This window comes from Wolffia australiana, chromosome 3 (genome assembly GCF_029677425.1).
Source record: "Wolffia australiana isolate 7733 chromosome 3, ASM2967742v1".
Lineage (NCBI taxonomy): Eukaryota > Viridiplantae > Streptophyta > Magnoliopsida > Alismatales > Araceae > Wolffia > Wolffia australiana.
This window is the reverse complement of record NC_135837.1, coordinates 3,443,898-3,460,590: the sequence shown is the minus strand read 5'-3', so window position 1 is coordinate 3,460,590 and position 16,693 is coordinate 3,443,898. Positions and strand designations below refer to the sequence as shown.

The 16,693-nt window shown below is 40.0% G+C and overlaps 1 protein-coding gene across 1 annotated transcript; it reads right to left on the bottom strand.

Annotated features, from left to right (window-relative positions):
* Positions 1-6,915: 6,915 nt before the first annotated feature.
* LOC144700658 (SCY1-like protein 2 A) lies at positions 6,916-15,493 on the bottom strand. The gene is made up of 14 exons (XM_078572110.1): positions 14,939-15,493; positions 14,757-14,861; positions 13,816-13,929; positions 13,501-13,683; positions 12,165-12,291; positions 10,484-10,545; positions 10,290-10,376; positions 9,936-10,022; positions 9,716-9,829; positions 9,470-9,598; positions 9,185-9,247; positions 8,824-8,985; positions 8,589-8,707; positions 6,916-7,931 (listed from the first exon to the last, which is right to left on the bottom strand). The coding sequence occupies exons 1-14, from the start codon at positions 15,428-15,430 to the stop codon at positions 7,139-7,141; spliced, it is 2,637 nt and encodes an 878-aa protein (XP_078428236.1). The 5' UTR covers positions 15,431-15,493; the 3' UTR covers positions 6,916-7,138.
* Positions 15,494-16,693: the final 1,200 nt, after the last annotated feature.

The following is a 16,693-nucleotide window of genomic DNA, read 5'->3' as shown; positions in this document are numbered from 1 at the left end:
CAATGACGTAGTGAATTATGATGAGATCATAATATAGTGATCACTAGTCTTTAAGCGTGTATTCTAAATATTCCTATTCGATGGATAGTCGAGACGGACATCGAATTATCCGGATAGAATAGCACTAGCTGATCATACTTATATGATAAGTATAGTTGATCTTGTGGCTATTAGTGTGGAGACACTAAGGACAGATAGTGGGTGCACTTTGGAGAAAGAGTTCACCGAATTGATCCGTATGAATCCCTAAATGGTGTTATACCTAAACATCAATCAGACTGACTCAATTCACAGTTGTGTAAGTGATCCACTGACCTGAGACACCAAGGACATCTCGTGAGTGGACAACTACGTTTTGACTATGACTTACGAGCCTCTAATCATGGGATTCAAATAACTTATAGATCGTATGTAGTATGAAGGTTACGGTGATGATTGAGTGGTCAAGATGGGATCATCTGCCCTCAATATAAGAGGAGATTGACTCGAGGAAGACGATACAGAAAAATCCCAGGCCAGGGTAAAGAGGATATTGGAGAAGGCATTCTCCAATGATCCTCGTTACGCATCAGTACTAATCGAATGACGGATTAGGGTTTGACGATAAACCATACCCTAAGTCATTCGAGAGTCTCGTCCAGATGATGGATTATACATATAAGGTAACCGATGACGGTAAAGGTTCCATGAGAGAGTTCGAGACTACTCGATATCTTCTAGAGCACGAGGTGTAGCATGGCACCCCACGGGCTGGAAACTTAACCTATCGATTAGATTAAACCGATCCTTATTTAATTAATTTATATGTTGATATAGTTTATTAATAAGATTGGTCAATAAGTGTTATTGGGCCACTAATGTTATTAAGAAGAATGATACATGGACCTAGAGGTTCATAAGGGCATTGGTGGATATATTTTATTTTGTAGGATTTTTGAGAAAAACCTTGAGTGAAATATAAAAAGGGAAAGGGGTCTCATTTTAAGCACCCATGCAAGCCTGATTTGAGGGCCTCTCCACTCTCTTCTCCGCTCATCCAAGGAAGAGTGTCTTCATGGTGAGGAGATCATCAAGATGCCCAAGAACAGTTGAAGAACAAGACGTGGAGATCCAAGCGCCGATTGATCGTGTGGATACTTCTAGAGGCCGATACACGTAAACGGTTTCAGAATGATCTTAGAGCAGCAAAGTCAAGGGTGGAATGAGTACCTCAAAATGTACTTTCAATGTTTTATTTTAAAGACCGATTGTGAATCAATCAACACACTTCTGCATCCATGGAATGTGTTTTCCATGGCCGAACCAAGGCACCGAACCCAGCAGGGACATCACTAGCAGCATCATATGACAATTCTGATCAAACACAATAACAGTCGTAGGTGGTCGTGGGCATGATAAACAGATATTGTCCAATATGCTTATCCCCTACTAGTACACCTCTAACGGATCAGGTTTGACCTGAGGGCAAGGCCAGTCCCAACTAGCATTGATCCAACCAGTTCTAATACATGAATGTTGAGGTCCACCAAAGCTAAATGACCTCCATATGGTATGGATTAGGTCAGATTATATGTAAAAAGTAAGGCTCACTTAATGGGAAAGCTTAGCTGTCATAGATCAGGTCCGATTAAATCCATGATTGGGGGTCCCACCCTTTAAAAGAATCCAACGATGCCAAGTGGTCATCCTGCATCATGTGCTGGTGCTTCTAATTTGAATACACCATATCATCAGAGAACAACAATGGTGGATGTGTTTCCCTAGGTAGGGTATTATTGTGTTGTTATGTGACACAATCATGGCCATGTGGTTTGGTAGCATCCCTATTATTATATTAATAATAACTATTCATATGTTTATTTGCAAGCATAGGATAATATATACATGTCATCAAGATTTGAATCATTAGAGCTATTTTACAATGGAATTCTAGTTTTTGGAATTTTTCTATTTTTATTTAACATAATGAATGAAATCTATTTTTGTCGAAATATATTTTACAGATTTTTCAACATCATGTTCCTAAACAAAGCAATGTTTTGAGTTGGAATATATTTTACTTAATCAATTTTATTACATGAGAAAACTTTTAGAAGGCATTTATGACATTCTTAAGTTTATTTCAAGTTTGTCAGTTGATGCAATTTGATTAATTTGGATTTCAAGGAATCATTGACCTTGGCCAGTTAATGGCTCTGACCAATGATTACAAAAGTGCTATTACAGTATCATGATACACGCAGGTTAACCTTTTTGGGGCCAGGGGATGTGAAAAGAATTGATTAAGTATCAATAAATTGTATACCTTCAACTTATTTTGAGTCTATGTTTTTGCAATTGTGATATGTGTGCTATGATTTTAATGCAGAAGCCAAATCTATAGCCCAAGTAAGTGAACATTTATTTTATGTTGTTTAGATTTCTCTTTCGTACTTCTAACTTAAAAGCATTATCAAGATTTGCAGTTGAAAGAACTTAGGTCAGTAAATTCTTCAGCACTAATTTCTATTCTATAACCTTCTTGTTTGTTTAGATATTATGTTGACTAAGGTTATGAGTAGCATCTTGGATGAAAGGTGAAATTTGACAGCATAGGCACTTCTATGTACAGAACTATGATAGATCTTCATAAAAACCTTCTACAAAAGTTTAGGAATATCACCAATGTATTGAAAAGTTCTGTATCTTAAAAGGATAACCATATTAAGTAAATATCACTTACTTGATCATGTGGTCCATGGAGAACTACTACCTACCTGTGGTTGATGTCCAAGGAATGATCGAAAATAAATACAGTCATCAATTTTTTTCCACATGGTGCATCTTTGGAGGAACACAATATTTTATCAAATGACACAGATTCAACTGCATTGGATATATTGATCATGTATGAACGAGATTAGAAAAATGAGAGGATGAGGCTGAGTGATCAATCAACCTCTTTATGGTATAGGCCCATCACCACGGTGCATGCACGCATGGTGAAGGAATAAAATTTATAATTTAATCTCGTACTATTAGCCTACCACCTGTGTCCTTAGGGAAGACTTCAAAGAATCCTTACAAGTTGATAGAACATCTCTCTAGAGTATGTTAGATGAACAATTATCAACAAGTTCCACTAGAAGTTAAAAAGAGGATATTATTTTCCCTCACTCTGAGTGTCGTGTCCAATGTGAAGCTAAGAAAAATACTCATACTGAATGCACGTCGGCCTCAATGCATGGGCAGAAACGTTGAGCAGCATTTCTTTTGTAGCAAAAGACTCTTTGGAATGCATGGGATAGCTCAGAGTTAAGGAATGAGGTAGGGCTAGATCCTCAACAAAACATCTAGACATTTTATTAGCACATGAGTAAAGATACATTGGTTGTTGTAGACATTCCATAAGCCACACAGAAAATACAGGAATGTAGAGGCGAGGTGCGGTCCACGCCGTTGGTAGTGGCGCTTCAACGTCTTGAGTCCCACAGCCTTGTCTGCATGCCTATAGGCACCGCCACTAGAAGCGTGCCCCGGTGCCGGGCGTTCCACGCTCGTGGGCCATGGCTCTTGTTGTGTCCATTAGTCATTCGTACCACAAACCCCAATGTCCAACTGCAATACCACCATGCTCGGGACCCATGCTGACATCGCTACTACTTTGGTCCACAGTGATGCCACCATCCTCGATGTCTCAAGCCTTTGCACCTGAACACCACAGCACTACCCGCTGGGACAAACAAAGTGCCATGCAACCATCTTGGCACTCTATGTGTCATGGCTAATCGCTGTGGCATCCACACACATTAAGCCCCTTGGTAAGATACGGCCCCACCCCCATGTGGGGAGTATCAACAAACCGATGAGAAAGCATCAATGGCCCCCACCAAGCCTAGATGACCGACACACGTTGCCTACCTTGATCCAATATGCCTACTAGCTAGCAACCATGAGTACCATGTGGTGTCCACGCGACGAACTCGACTTCTTATCCTGAGTTCATGTATACAAGCTTTTCTCATGGGCAGGTGCGCTCATGCACTCCGCGTGGTTAATGGGTCGGCTTCTACACATGAGTGCCACCTACTTTGGGGGCTTACTCTAAGGGTTAGAGTGAAGGAATGGTTTAAAACTACAGCTTTGGAGTTGAACTCATGTGATGAAATAGAAGAAGTCTTTATGAAGAAATTCCACCCTATTGGTAAGATAAAGATGATTCAGACGGCCACAAGATAATTCTACCATGAATTAGAGGATCAATTCTACCGTGAATTAGAGGAAATGGCCGTCAAGACAGTCACACATTCCATATCTAGTTCCATGTTCATTAATATGATATATTCATTATAGTGCACGTGTGATGCTTATAATGAAGTCCATGAATACATTATGTGACTTAGTGAATTATAATGAGATCGTAATATGGAGATCACTAGTATTTAAACATGTGTTCTAATATTCCTATTCGTAGGAAACTCGAGAAGGACATCAAAGTATCTAAATAGAATAACACTATCTAGCCTCACTCATTTGATGAGTATGGATGTTCACGTCGCCATTAGTGTGGAGATATTAAGGTAAATGGTGGGTGCTCTTGAGTGGAAAGAGTTCACTGAAGTGATCCGTACAAATCCCTAAATGGTATTATACTAAACTTTCCATAAAATTGATTCACATCACGATTGTGTAAGCGGTCCTTAGACTTGAGACACCAAAAAGACATCTTGTGGATGAACAGTTGTGCTTTGACTATAACCTGTGATTATTTAATCATAAGATTTGTAAATAGTCTTAGATCAGGTGCATTAAAAAAGTTCACGAAGCCGATTGAGTGGTCAAGATGGGATTGTCCTCCCTTTAGCGTAAGAGTAGACAAGTAAAGGAAGATGATGCGATGAAGTCCTTGGTCAAGGTAGTAAAATATCATAGAATAGTTCTCCGATGATTTTCGAAAGCATCAGTACTAACTTAGATGACCGATTAGGGTTTGATAGTTGACCATGCCCTAAGTAATCATTGGAGTGTCAAGTGGATGAGGGACTATACCTTTAATACATGGTAATCAATGATAAAAAGGTTCCATGAGTGAGTCGATACACATTGTTGTATCTTCTAGAGCACAAGGTGTAGCTTGGCACCCCACGGTTGGAGAGTCAACCTATCAATTAAGTTAAAAAAATTGTATGGCATGAATCAATATATATGATTATATAGTTAATTAATTGAAATGCCAATAAAGGTCACTCGGGCGCTAGAGTCCTTAACTAGACTAATAAATGGGCCTAAAGAGTCACTGGATGTCGAAAGATATGCCTAATGTTTGAGAATTTTTATGAAAAATACTCGCTTAGTATAAATAGGGGAAGACCCTAAACAGAATTCACAGAGGCTAGAATTTTTCAGGGATCTTCTACTTCTTCTCCCTTCGCCCCATAGCTGCTCTCAATTCCCAATGCAATCGGGATGGCGAAATGACGAGGACTGAGTGTTACAAACCTTGTCAAGGAGAAGGAGGAGATTTGACATGCCGAGGATCGCATGGATACATCTAGTAGTTGCACACAAGTGCAGTCAGATTCATCTCACAAGAGGATCCAAGAAACTAGGGAAACAATCCATTTTGAGGTTATTCATTCCAATATTTTATTGATGTTGTTGCAATTCTGTTTATCGTCTTCTGTGGCATGGAATCACCAGGCTCATCTAGATCATGGCCTCTAGAACCTAACTCGTCGGGGCGTGTTGTACGACCGACCAGCCCACGTGCACACAACGCTTGGCCCAAAAGCATGCTTGTAGTTGCAGTCTTCAATGGGCTAGAGTGCCACTACCCAATGGCGGGAGTTGCACACCGTCTTTGTACCTTTGGATTAGCCTTGTTCTCCCTTTTGTAATGGGGATAGCATCTGATGTAATCATGATCCCAATAATAAAACATCATGACATTCTGTTAAGGGCCTAGCCATGCCTCTCTCATTAACCCCAAGCAATCTTAAGTGTTCCAAAGAGACTTCTGCAGCACAAGTGAAGGCTGCTCAACATTGCTGCCCACGCATTGAGGCCGGCACGCACTAGATACGAGCATTGTTCTTAGCTACGGAATTTAACCACGTGACAATAGGATATAGGATCAGATAACAGCTAGAGACGATAAGGAATAATAAAAATAATTTAAATAGTCAATTGTTGACTTGTAGAGATGGATAGATTAGGATAACAATAGAGTAATATGAAAGGTAATAAGGTGTAAAATAAAACATGGGTTTAATGAGTACATAAATATAAATAATATCAGCATCAACTAAATAACACTTATTAAAGAAAATAGTGTGAAGAAGCTTTAGCATGCGACTATACAAGTCAAGAGGATAGTTTTCAGTCCACCAAACTTCACTTAGATTTATATATATAATATATATATATAAGTTTGATAAAATGAAAAAGTTTCAATAGGATGTTGTATTGGAACATCAATTTGAGGAGGCACACAAGCTAAACAATATTCCGAAATATATCTAAATAAAAACTTTTAAGTCCTATTTTTAGTGGCTTACTCATAGTTTGGCCGCATAATTTAGGTATATTTTAATGTGATTGGCTGGGGCTATCTATTGACTGTATCATTTTCCTGTAATAGTATACTTATTATGTGCTTACTTTAATTTATTTTGCAGAAGGAATAATTCATGTGCTTATGATGTTATGCAGGACAAATACCAGAAGACAATCTTGATCAAATAAGGTTAATTTTTTTATCAAATAAGGTTAATAAATAATAGGAAAGAACCAGAAACTAAATGCACCCAGTCTAACACAAGAAAACCATTTGTCTGATACATTAGTGAAGAACTGACCAATCAAAATATGAAGAAAATATAATGAAAAATTTCATACGACAAAAGTTTCCCTTGAATATTTCCGCTGACCATAAGGTTAAAACCAAAATAGAACAAATAATTGACTAAGATTATTACATAATAAGCACATTCATCATACATTAAAATGACCCAAAAAGGCAAAAACACAATTATCAGTTTGGAATTACTTACGTTACCATTTCTGAAACTCTTAGCACACTCCAAATCATCATCTTATGAGCATTACGCCGGGGGGCGAGTAATGAGCTCGCTGCATATGTACAATCCTGTACTTATACTCATAGCAAATCCAACAGTGGGAGCTGCCCTGAAGGAGCACTAGACTGACCGGGGCGTCGGACTTGGGCCGGACTCCACCCTCGTCCTCGCCCAACTGCGGTCAAAGGAGGCGGAGCAAGTCTCGGAGCCGCCTGTTCATTTCCAGAAGAGGAAAATATTGAACCCATGCTTTTTCTCTCACTAGATGCTCCACTTGGATGTTGGTGGATTCCTTTCAAGCCGGCCGCTCCGAAACTCGGGCTGGTTGTACTTGAAACAGAGAAATGCTGACTTAGCCGCAGACTTGGGAAATTGGCGTTGCCGGTTGAGTTTGAAGCAGAGCCAGCGCTGACTTGTGCGGGCTTCGTTGCCAGGCCGGCACCGCCACCCGACATCCCAGGGCGGGGAGGCCAATCGGCAAAAGGGTCGATGTCATCAAAACCGACTTCTTTACTCTGGTTCTGAACGTTGTTTTTCCCTAATTGCGTGTCAACAGCCAGAGACGAGCTCCGCGGTGGCCATTCAATGCCAGTTGGGAGGGATGGTTGTGGCAGTGTCGGCGGTGGCGCACTCGAAGTGGCGGCACTCGTCAACGGGTCCGCCCGCGATGAAGAGATCGGAGTTGACTTTGGTTTCGGGCCCCAATCTTCATCCCATGACGAGGATGGCGGCTTGGCAGGAGGAACAGTTACAGTTGCCACGTGAGATGCATGAGGTGCTTCTGTGGAGATACCGTTGGTCAACGATGACGTCACTCTGACTTCTGAAGCTCCAGACTCGGAGACTGTGACGCCTCGTTTTTGCTCAATCATTCTGCCAAGGGGGAAGTTTAAAGAGTATGAAAACATATCCATGCAGGAAATATTGGGTTAGTTCACTAATCAGAAAAGGCCGTCTAATTAAACAAGAGTTGGGCATCACTTAATATCTGAGAATGCCCTTCATAAATAGCATTTATTTTTCATGTTGTTAAGGTAGTATAAGAGTAGATTCACTCTTGAATAAAAATTTGGACTATTTCATTAATGAGAAAAAAAAATGTTAATAAGAGTCGGAATAACATAGATACCTAAAAATGTTATTCACAAGGAGAAAGTATTTTCCAACCTTTTTAGAAAATAAGAAAATGGATTTATTCTATCAAGAAAGTATGGATTAATTCATAAATAATAACCGTCTAATTTATAAGAGTCACATGTAACTTAGGTATCTGAGAATGTTCTTTACAAGAAACGTGTGTTGCCCAAATTTTTCAGAAAAATGTGAAAGAAAATTCATTGCTTATAAAATGAAATGATGGATTTTTTCATCCATAAAAACCGTCTAATTAATAGGAGTGAGTTAACTTAGATACAGGAGATTGTTCATCATAAATTATTAGAATAGATCTATTATTGAATCAAAAATTGGATTATTTCATGAATAAGAGGAAAACTGTACATTTAATAGGATTAGAGTTAGATTTGATACCTCAGGATGTCCTTCACAAAAAGCATGTATTTCCCAAATTGTTGGACGTTCAGCTGCTGAGCAATAAGCAGTGGAGAGAGAAGAGGAAGCAGGTTCTCGGCGGCAAAGTCCACGCCAAACTACACATATTAAAAAGGGTTTCGATAATTAATTTCTGATTAGCAGTATGGTATGCAGCTCAAGTAGTCGCTTAGGAAGTCTCTTTAGGCCACCGTAGGATTAACATAAAATAAACCTGTTTTAAGATTGAGTTGGCAACGCCAAGGGTGCACATTAAGGTTGGAGCCGAGTGGTCAACGGCTGTACAACGTTGAAGGGTTTGGAGAATTTCCAACGTGGCTTGTTTATCCAGAGAGGAGACCAGCTCTCCCAGGCATCGGAGAGAGTTGACTCGCACCTGCACATAGAGAAACATATAATCATCAGAAAACCATCGTAGTATTAAAATATTCTAATAATAGCGATTGAGAAATGCCTTCTGAAAAAAAGAAGTCAAACAAAAGCCCGGTTGAGATTAGCAAATAGAATGATGAAACATGACTGATAATCTAACCCAAATTTTATTAAAACAAAGAAAGGAGACAACTCTTACGTACCGCCGCAACCGTAGTTCTGAGGGCTAAGCCATGTACACGAGGCAAAATAGATTGCTTCACTAGCTGCGAAAATTGAAGGATAAACAGACCGTCAGCTGTAAGCTATCACAGGAAGTCAACACAAGGGTATGAGTAAATATGTAGAGTTGGTCAATGAGAAAAAAAACAACAGCAGGAGATGGAATAAGAGACATAAGAAAGAGAAACAAGGGAAAAAAAGGGTGATCAACACAAGCTGGGAAAATTACAAACAGAAAAGAATGAAGGAAAATAAAGTGATTTAACCTTCATGTCAAGTTGCTTTGCCAGAGGCACAGTTCTCCGTAAAACCTCCTCTTGCAGACGAGGATCGTTATCATCATAAGCACGGACAAGCAAAGGAAGAACATGCGTAACCAGCTGATCCGGTCCAGTCTGTATAGAAATTAAAATATGAAGTCAAATTTGCATAATCCAGGAAACATACCAAGAATACCAATCATAATAATCGAGCTAAACACATCAATACAACGTTTAATAATATCTTCTCACCTTGTTGATGATCAACTCTGCGTGCTTTAGGAGCAATAAAAGTGTTTCTCCAGACGCCGTACTTAGAACAGGCATAAGTGCCGGCAAAGTTGATAGTTCAAACTCATTTTTGTCCTGTAAAAGTAAAACAATAACATAAATGTAGGTTTGCATGTTCCAACAGATAAATATAAATTTCCTCTCAATTGCAGAAACTATAAGGAAAGTATACTAAACTCACTTGGGATTCCGCAATTGTAAGGACCATAGGAAGTATCATTGGTTGCATAACCATGTTACGGAGCTCCGCACAGAGAGGAGGGAGAACCTGCACCACAAAATGGTGCGAGGAAATTTAATTCATGAAGAAAAATACACACAAGACCAAATGACGAAAATCAAAAAACTATGTTTAAAGGGTATGCAGGCAGTAGCTTTCAACATGAAATAGATACTAAACGAAAGAAGTCATCGCTTGTCTGCTTATAATAATTTTCCCGATGGAAGAAACATCAATAACATGCAACTGACTAAAATTATTTTTAGCGGATAAATCATGCAAAAAAACAAATCAAAATACATTTATTTAGAAGACCTTATAGCGTAGGACCCGCGAGTCAAAGTCCTTCCACATTTCCGACAGTGCTTTTAGAAACTCAGTTTTCTGCATGTTGTCTCGCTCCTGCAAAGTAAGATGAAGTAATTTCACTGAGTTATATTCAATAACTTAAATATCTAATCATCACGAGACAGTAGATTTGATATATTATTGGGAGGAAATAACCGTACAAGCATGTGATCAAGGAACCGAAGTGCACGCAACCTAGTATCATCGCGGAAAAATGGTGAACCTGGAAAAAAACAAAGATTTCAATTCAAAGAATAAACCAAAAACTCTAACATCCAAGAAATAATGGATATTATGTTTAAAAGGATGTGAAGACCACAGGCATAAACGAAAAAACCAAAATTACATTCACATGAATTTTCCAAAAAAAAACACTATCATAAAGCAGATGTCTTCCTGAACAGTATCCACAACAGCAGTTCTCCTTTGAGCAGTCTGTGGACTCAGATAACTATTTATCTGTTGTAGTTTAAGGGCACTTTAAGGAACATGGAGAAAAGGGCAACTAATGAGAGAGATGGACGTCGCCTCAAAAACACACAATATAAAGTTGGTTTGAATCTTTGCAGATATCAACTATGTTATTTATAAGGTTAGGACTTATCATACATCAAAAATATGACATCCATGTCTCACACGTGAGAACTGATTCGCACAAGTGGATTCAAATAATGCTGACGGGAGACATTCTCTATAAATAAGGAGAGAAGGCATCACTTAGGGGATTATTTTTCTCTAAAAAACTGGCAGTTTTTATTTCGGGAGCATCGAGATTCTAAGCTCGCAGGTGAGGGCATGCAATCCAGCGTGCTGATTTTCGAGGAAAGGAACATGGGAAACTGATTCGCACAAGTGGATTCAAATATTGCTGACGGGAGACATTCTCTATAAATAAGGAGAGAAGGCATCACTTAGAGGCATTATTTTTCTCTAAAAAACTGGCAGTTGTTATTTTGGGAGCATCGTGATTCTGTAGTAGCAACTCTAAATTTGGAAATCTCTTGGGGTATGTGTGTTGGAATTCTCTGTAGTTGAATCAAATTAGATCCTCCTTTATGTCGAGATTGTAACAGTTTTTCTTCCATTAAAACTCTGTATATACCTGTAGTGCCCCAAATGAGGAGCAGGCAAGAAGATACTGTCATAGGGCCAATTCTGCACGAAGCGAAAGAGGAAGGAAGGAGGAGACGTACTGGTGAGGGCCGAGTGGAGATGGGAGATTCTCCTGAAGAGAGTGTCATTCGGTTAGGGAGACGATCCCGAAAAGTATTCAGGCACGGATCTGGGCACCTTTATCAACTTTGTTCTTCATATTGATCTCAGTCTATCAATCTGCAGTTCTTTCTTGTCTTCAAGGATTTCCTTTCTCAATAGAGAACATCATTAAGGTCTCTGTCAGATCCTAATCAGGATCCTATTAGATTTGCACCAAAATAGAAGACCCAAGTGTTTACTAACTGCTTCCACTCCAAGTCCGCTTAATGTACAAAGTCTATAATCGCACAAATAATGATGCTAGCGAACCTCTGTTTACACTTTCCTACTTCCAAGTCAGGTATTCTGCTCAGTCACAAAACATAAGCCAGAGTCAGATCCTTCCACAAATCAGAAAGGATAGCACTGAAGTTTATCGGAGGAGAAAAAATCCACAACTTTCGCAGGACTCAAAGGGAAGCCAAGCAGAGGTGACTATAAACCACAACGTAACGATGTATTACATATGAATTTGAACCATATGCAAACATGAAAATTTCCGACCACTTAAACATTATCAATGGCAAGGACTAAAACATAAAATTTATCCGGATGAAAGAAAAACTTTTTCTGCAATTGAATCCTTACCAGTAAATTCCAAAGCATTCGGTCTCAACGTCTCATCCAAGGACAACATGCGGCGTATGTCCATAACGAGATCTGGTGGAAGAACTGAAAATGACTCATGTAATGAATACGTCAACATATTCATGTACTGCAAAACAACAAAAACGGAAACAAGTCTTAGAACAGCCCACTGAAAGTTTCAGCACACTCAAATTAGTAGTACTTTAATGGGCATTAAATTCTTTCATGAAGTAGTAAAGGACGGTGACACCAAAATCTCTAAAATAGGGAGATAAGATCAACTGCCAGTATAAAAGTTTCTGCAAATGTCAAACATAATACACCTAAAACGTCAGGTACGAGAAAAGTCAAGTCAGTTTCTACGTTGCAAGTAGCTGATGATTTTGGGATACGTTGCATTCCATACTCATCGCTGCAGCAAGTCAGTCTTGTGTTATACCAGCTATGGCACTGTTACGGTCCTGGTTCAGGAACCAAGATCCGCACTAAAATCGAAAAGAATTATCCTTCAAGAATATCCAAACATAGCAATATGTTCAATTAGGTAAGCTTCACGAACAGGCACAAGAGCAACGAGAATTTGAAGAGAAAGATACAGTACATCATAGGAAATGAGATTGAGTTGGATCAACTCTCCCTCATAGACCAAAGAGATTGAGTCGGATAGAGTCTTTCTCATAACCAGAACCAGGAGAATCTATGGGTTTCTGCCAGCAGGTGCTGCTCCCCATCTTGAAAAATGCCCAAATGCATAGTCTGTCTTCCTGGTCCTTATCTAAAGAGATCGGCTCCCGCCAATCTTTACTTGAATGACTCAAGTGCCTGTTAGACAGCAAGACTGTGGTGACGTCTCCTTTTCTTGGCTTTGTGATAAGTCATTCAAGGGACCTTACCAGGTACCTACTGCTTATTCATAGGAAAGCAAAAGACTACATGACCCCCAAGGGGAAAAATACCCAGAAAGTTTTTTTATAATCTATATAATAATGTTCACCAAGAGATCACAGCAGGGCAGAGAAAGAAATGATGTCAAGCTAAGGAAAAACTAGGTCCTCGTGGTAATTCATTCATGGGCCAATTCTCAATACCATACGACTTATCTCAAGATTGGGAGAAAATGACCTACCGGAAGAGAAATATCATCAACTTCACTTTTGAGACAACAAGAAGTGAAAAGGAATCTAGTTTTTATATAAAGTCAATAAAGAAATCAGCAGTTTTGAATCAAAAAAAGGGAAGAGATGCAAAAATAGTATTGAGAAATGGATAAAACTGAGACAAGCATATAACTATAACAAACTGGGAAATGAGTCAGAAATAAAACAAGCGGGCATACCATCTTAACATTGTTATGGCAATCGAGCAAACGTTTCCGAGCAACCAGATGATAAGCAAGGCATCCAAGACTGAACATGTCGGATGAAGACACTGTAGAAAGTGCTTTGCTCCGAACCAATTCAGGAGCAGTGTAGTTTAGGGAAGGTTGCAGAGGTAAGACAGAATCCTCGACATCATACTCCTGCCAACAGAAAAAAGAGGTCGCTAGTATATCACTTCCATCTTTATTTTATTTTTTGAACGAAATATCACTTCCAATTATAATAAATAATGGATGAATCGCTTCTGTGTATAACAAAATATAAGTCCTAACCGGATAATGAAAGGCCGGCACCGAAGAATTAGAATCCCCAGAGGCTTGTTCCGAAGAGATTGCAAAACCAAATCCACCGAGTTTCCATGCTCCGGTCACAGTAATAAAAACTGTCTGATTAGAGAAAAAATCGGATCAGGAATTTTTGGAATAAATGAAATAGAAAATGGATGCCAAATTATGGTATTCTAAGCCATCATAAAGAACAACTTGACGTAGAAATAGTATGATGGTGATTTCTCAACAACAGAGGTGTAAAAAAAGTTTGAGAGTTTTCCACTGATAGAAATTCCCCCTGGCATGCATAAAAATAGGGTACAACAACAGATGGAAAAAATAGAAAGACCACTTAAACAATGATTGAAAGGAAAAAGTATTCGCCCAAAAAAGTGAATTAGATAAAGCATTTGTGACATACACTTCAAGAAGGTGAGGACAAGGTGAAGAGTCACATCACAATGATCAGTTAAAGATTTCACCAGCATCAGTAAAATGCCAGCCTCTGTGAAGTGGCATTAAGAATGACGGATTAGCTAAATGTTCTAACGGAATTCCTTCATTCAATGAAAAATGAACTCAAAACTGCTGGTGTTTCGAAAAAAATCACGTGTAAAGAAAACAGATTTTCTACAAGGTTTGCGATCTTTAAAAGTATTAAGTAACTAGTACCTGTTAACAAGAATTTCGGGTATTCTAGCTGAAAACTCAACTTAAGAAGAGTGAAAGAAATTCATCTAGCGAGGAGTAAGCAAAATTTGATATAACATAAAGCACTATCCAACAATCAAAAGAATACCACAGATAATGACATATTAGGCGAAGGAAATTATAAAATAGAATAAAAAAAAAATTCACACGGTGGCAAGAAGCTGAAGTAAAAGCAGAGCTTCAAAGGAATGGTTATCCAGTCAAGATAAACTTGAGTTGATCTTTATTCTGACCTCAGGCGATAAAGATCGGTGAACCAGATGCGCATTGTTGTGCAGAAAATCTAAAGTTTCCGAAACCTGCAGCAGTCCATGCTTAACCTCCAACAGACCCATTTCCTACGAAAAACAATAAAATTCATTCCACCCAATCATAAACCGCAATCAAACCCATCAAAAGCCACAAAGAAACGCACCAGACCCTTCAGATCCCTAGGAACAACGCCGACGTTTTCCAAGTTTCCAATCGCATTCGCCACAGAAGCAAAGAGCGGCTCGGTGGCCATGGCCATGGCGTTCTTGCTCTCATCCATGGCCTGCACAACATGAACAACTCCCGGATGCCGCAACCGCACAAGCCGAGCCGCATCGGCTCGAATTACATCCAGAAACGAATCCTCCGCGGCTTTCGACAATCCGGCACGAGTTCTAGCCTCGAACAGAGCCTTCTTATCGAGGATCCAGACCGAAACAAGGGGATACTGCGTGGAAGGGGCGGAGGAACGCGGACGAGCAGAGTAGATCTTCCATACTAGGGCAGGGCCGCCAGATCCGACCTGTTCTAGTAGATCGTAGTCTTGCAGCGGCCTCGGCCCCGTCACTTCCTGCACGGTCGTCTGCACCGTCTTCTCGATCACCGCCGCGGTCTTCGCCAGCGCCTGCGTGAGCGTCTTCATGTTCAGCGACATCACCGGAGCTTCCTTCCTTCCCCCTCGCCCAAGCTCGAGCTCGCCTGCTGGTTCTTTATGCTGCTCGCCGGAGGAGGAAGACGATGGCGGTGTGCTGCCTCGCGGAGTAGACCTCTTATCCGGCGCCTTAGCCAGCAAGCCTTGGGACGGATGACGGTTTATTACTCGTCCCGTCCGTTCCGTCATCCCTCCCGTCCTGGTGCTGAAAGGAAACTGGGATTTATATAGTTCCAGATCGTCCCGGACGTGGACGATGGAAAAAACCGTCTGTCCAATCCCAGAGTAAGTTCAGGGACGAAGGACGGGACAGTTTATCATCCAACGATTAAAAAACCGTCCCGTCCAATCATCTCGGGACGGTTTTTTGTCCCGTCCAATCCTCCCAAGACGAATTTTTGTCCCCAAATTCATTCCAGCCAAAAAAAAACCCATTTTATATTTTTAATATATTAATATATATTTTTTCATTTTTCTAGGGAATTACTGAGGAGATAGAACACAAAGGGACATATGTACAATTATTTCTGAGTGTGTCCATTTGCAAGCACGTAAAAATACAGGGACTTTGATGCGAATTGTCATTGCGAGGCCACGTGGCAACATCTCAACCGTCAGATGTGAATCCAGCGGTTTTCCGTCCAGATTCGTCCGTCCATCATTTGAGACCTCCGGACGGACAGTTTTTTCGTCCTAAGGGACGAAAACCGTCCCGTCCGGTGGTCAACGGAAAGAATTTTTGTCCCAAGATTTGTCCGTATCCTCGGACGGGACGATTTTACTCCCGGGACGAAAAAATCTTCCGTCCACGTCCCTGCACCATAACTGGGAATGCCGTCCCGTCCCGTCCCAAAGCCTTGCATGCCAACATCGACAGAGGACTCAATATTGATGACGATGACGAGAACAATAGTTTAAGTACATTTCTTTCCGTGTTTTTCGCTTCATTTCGATGACGAAGACGATAATTTAGGTATGTTTCTTTCTGTGTTCCTCGCTTCATTTCGATGACGATGACGAGAACGATAGTTTAAGTAAGTTTCTTTCTGTGTTTCTCGCTCCATTTTGGCATCCCAATCTGTTCCAGTCTGAATTTGACTGTAGATCTGCTAGTGTTCATTTATGATTTTCAATTCATAACCTGTGCCGTTGACTTGAATCACCTGCTTAAGATGATCCGCAGGCCCATCCTACCGCAGTGGAAGGTTTGAGTAGAAAATGCATCACCCACCATCATCTATAAAATAAAGAGTTTAAATAAACATA

What these genes read in the sequence shown, in the direction of transcription:
- LOC144700658 (XM_078572110.1), bottom strand. Translation starts at nt 15,430, where the DNA reads ATGTCGCTGAACATGAAGACGCTCACGCAGGCGCTGGCGAAGACCGCG. An exon ending in GAATGCTTTGGAATTTACTG is followed by an intron (nt 10,546 to 12,164) that starts GTAAGGATTCAA and finishes GTTTTTTTCCAG; the next exon opens with GTTCACCATTTTTCCGCGAT. An exon ending in TTTGTGAAGGACATCCTGAG is followed by an intron (nt 7,932 to 8,588) that starts GTATCAAATCTA and finishes CCCCCTTGGCAG; the next exon opens with AATGATTGAGCAAAAACGAG.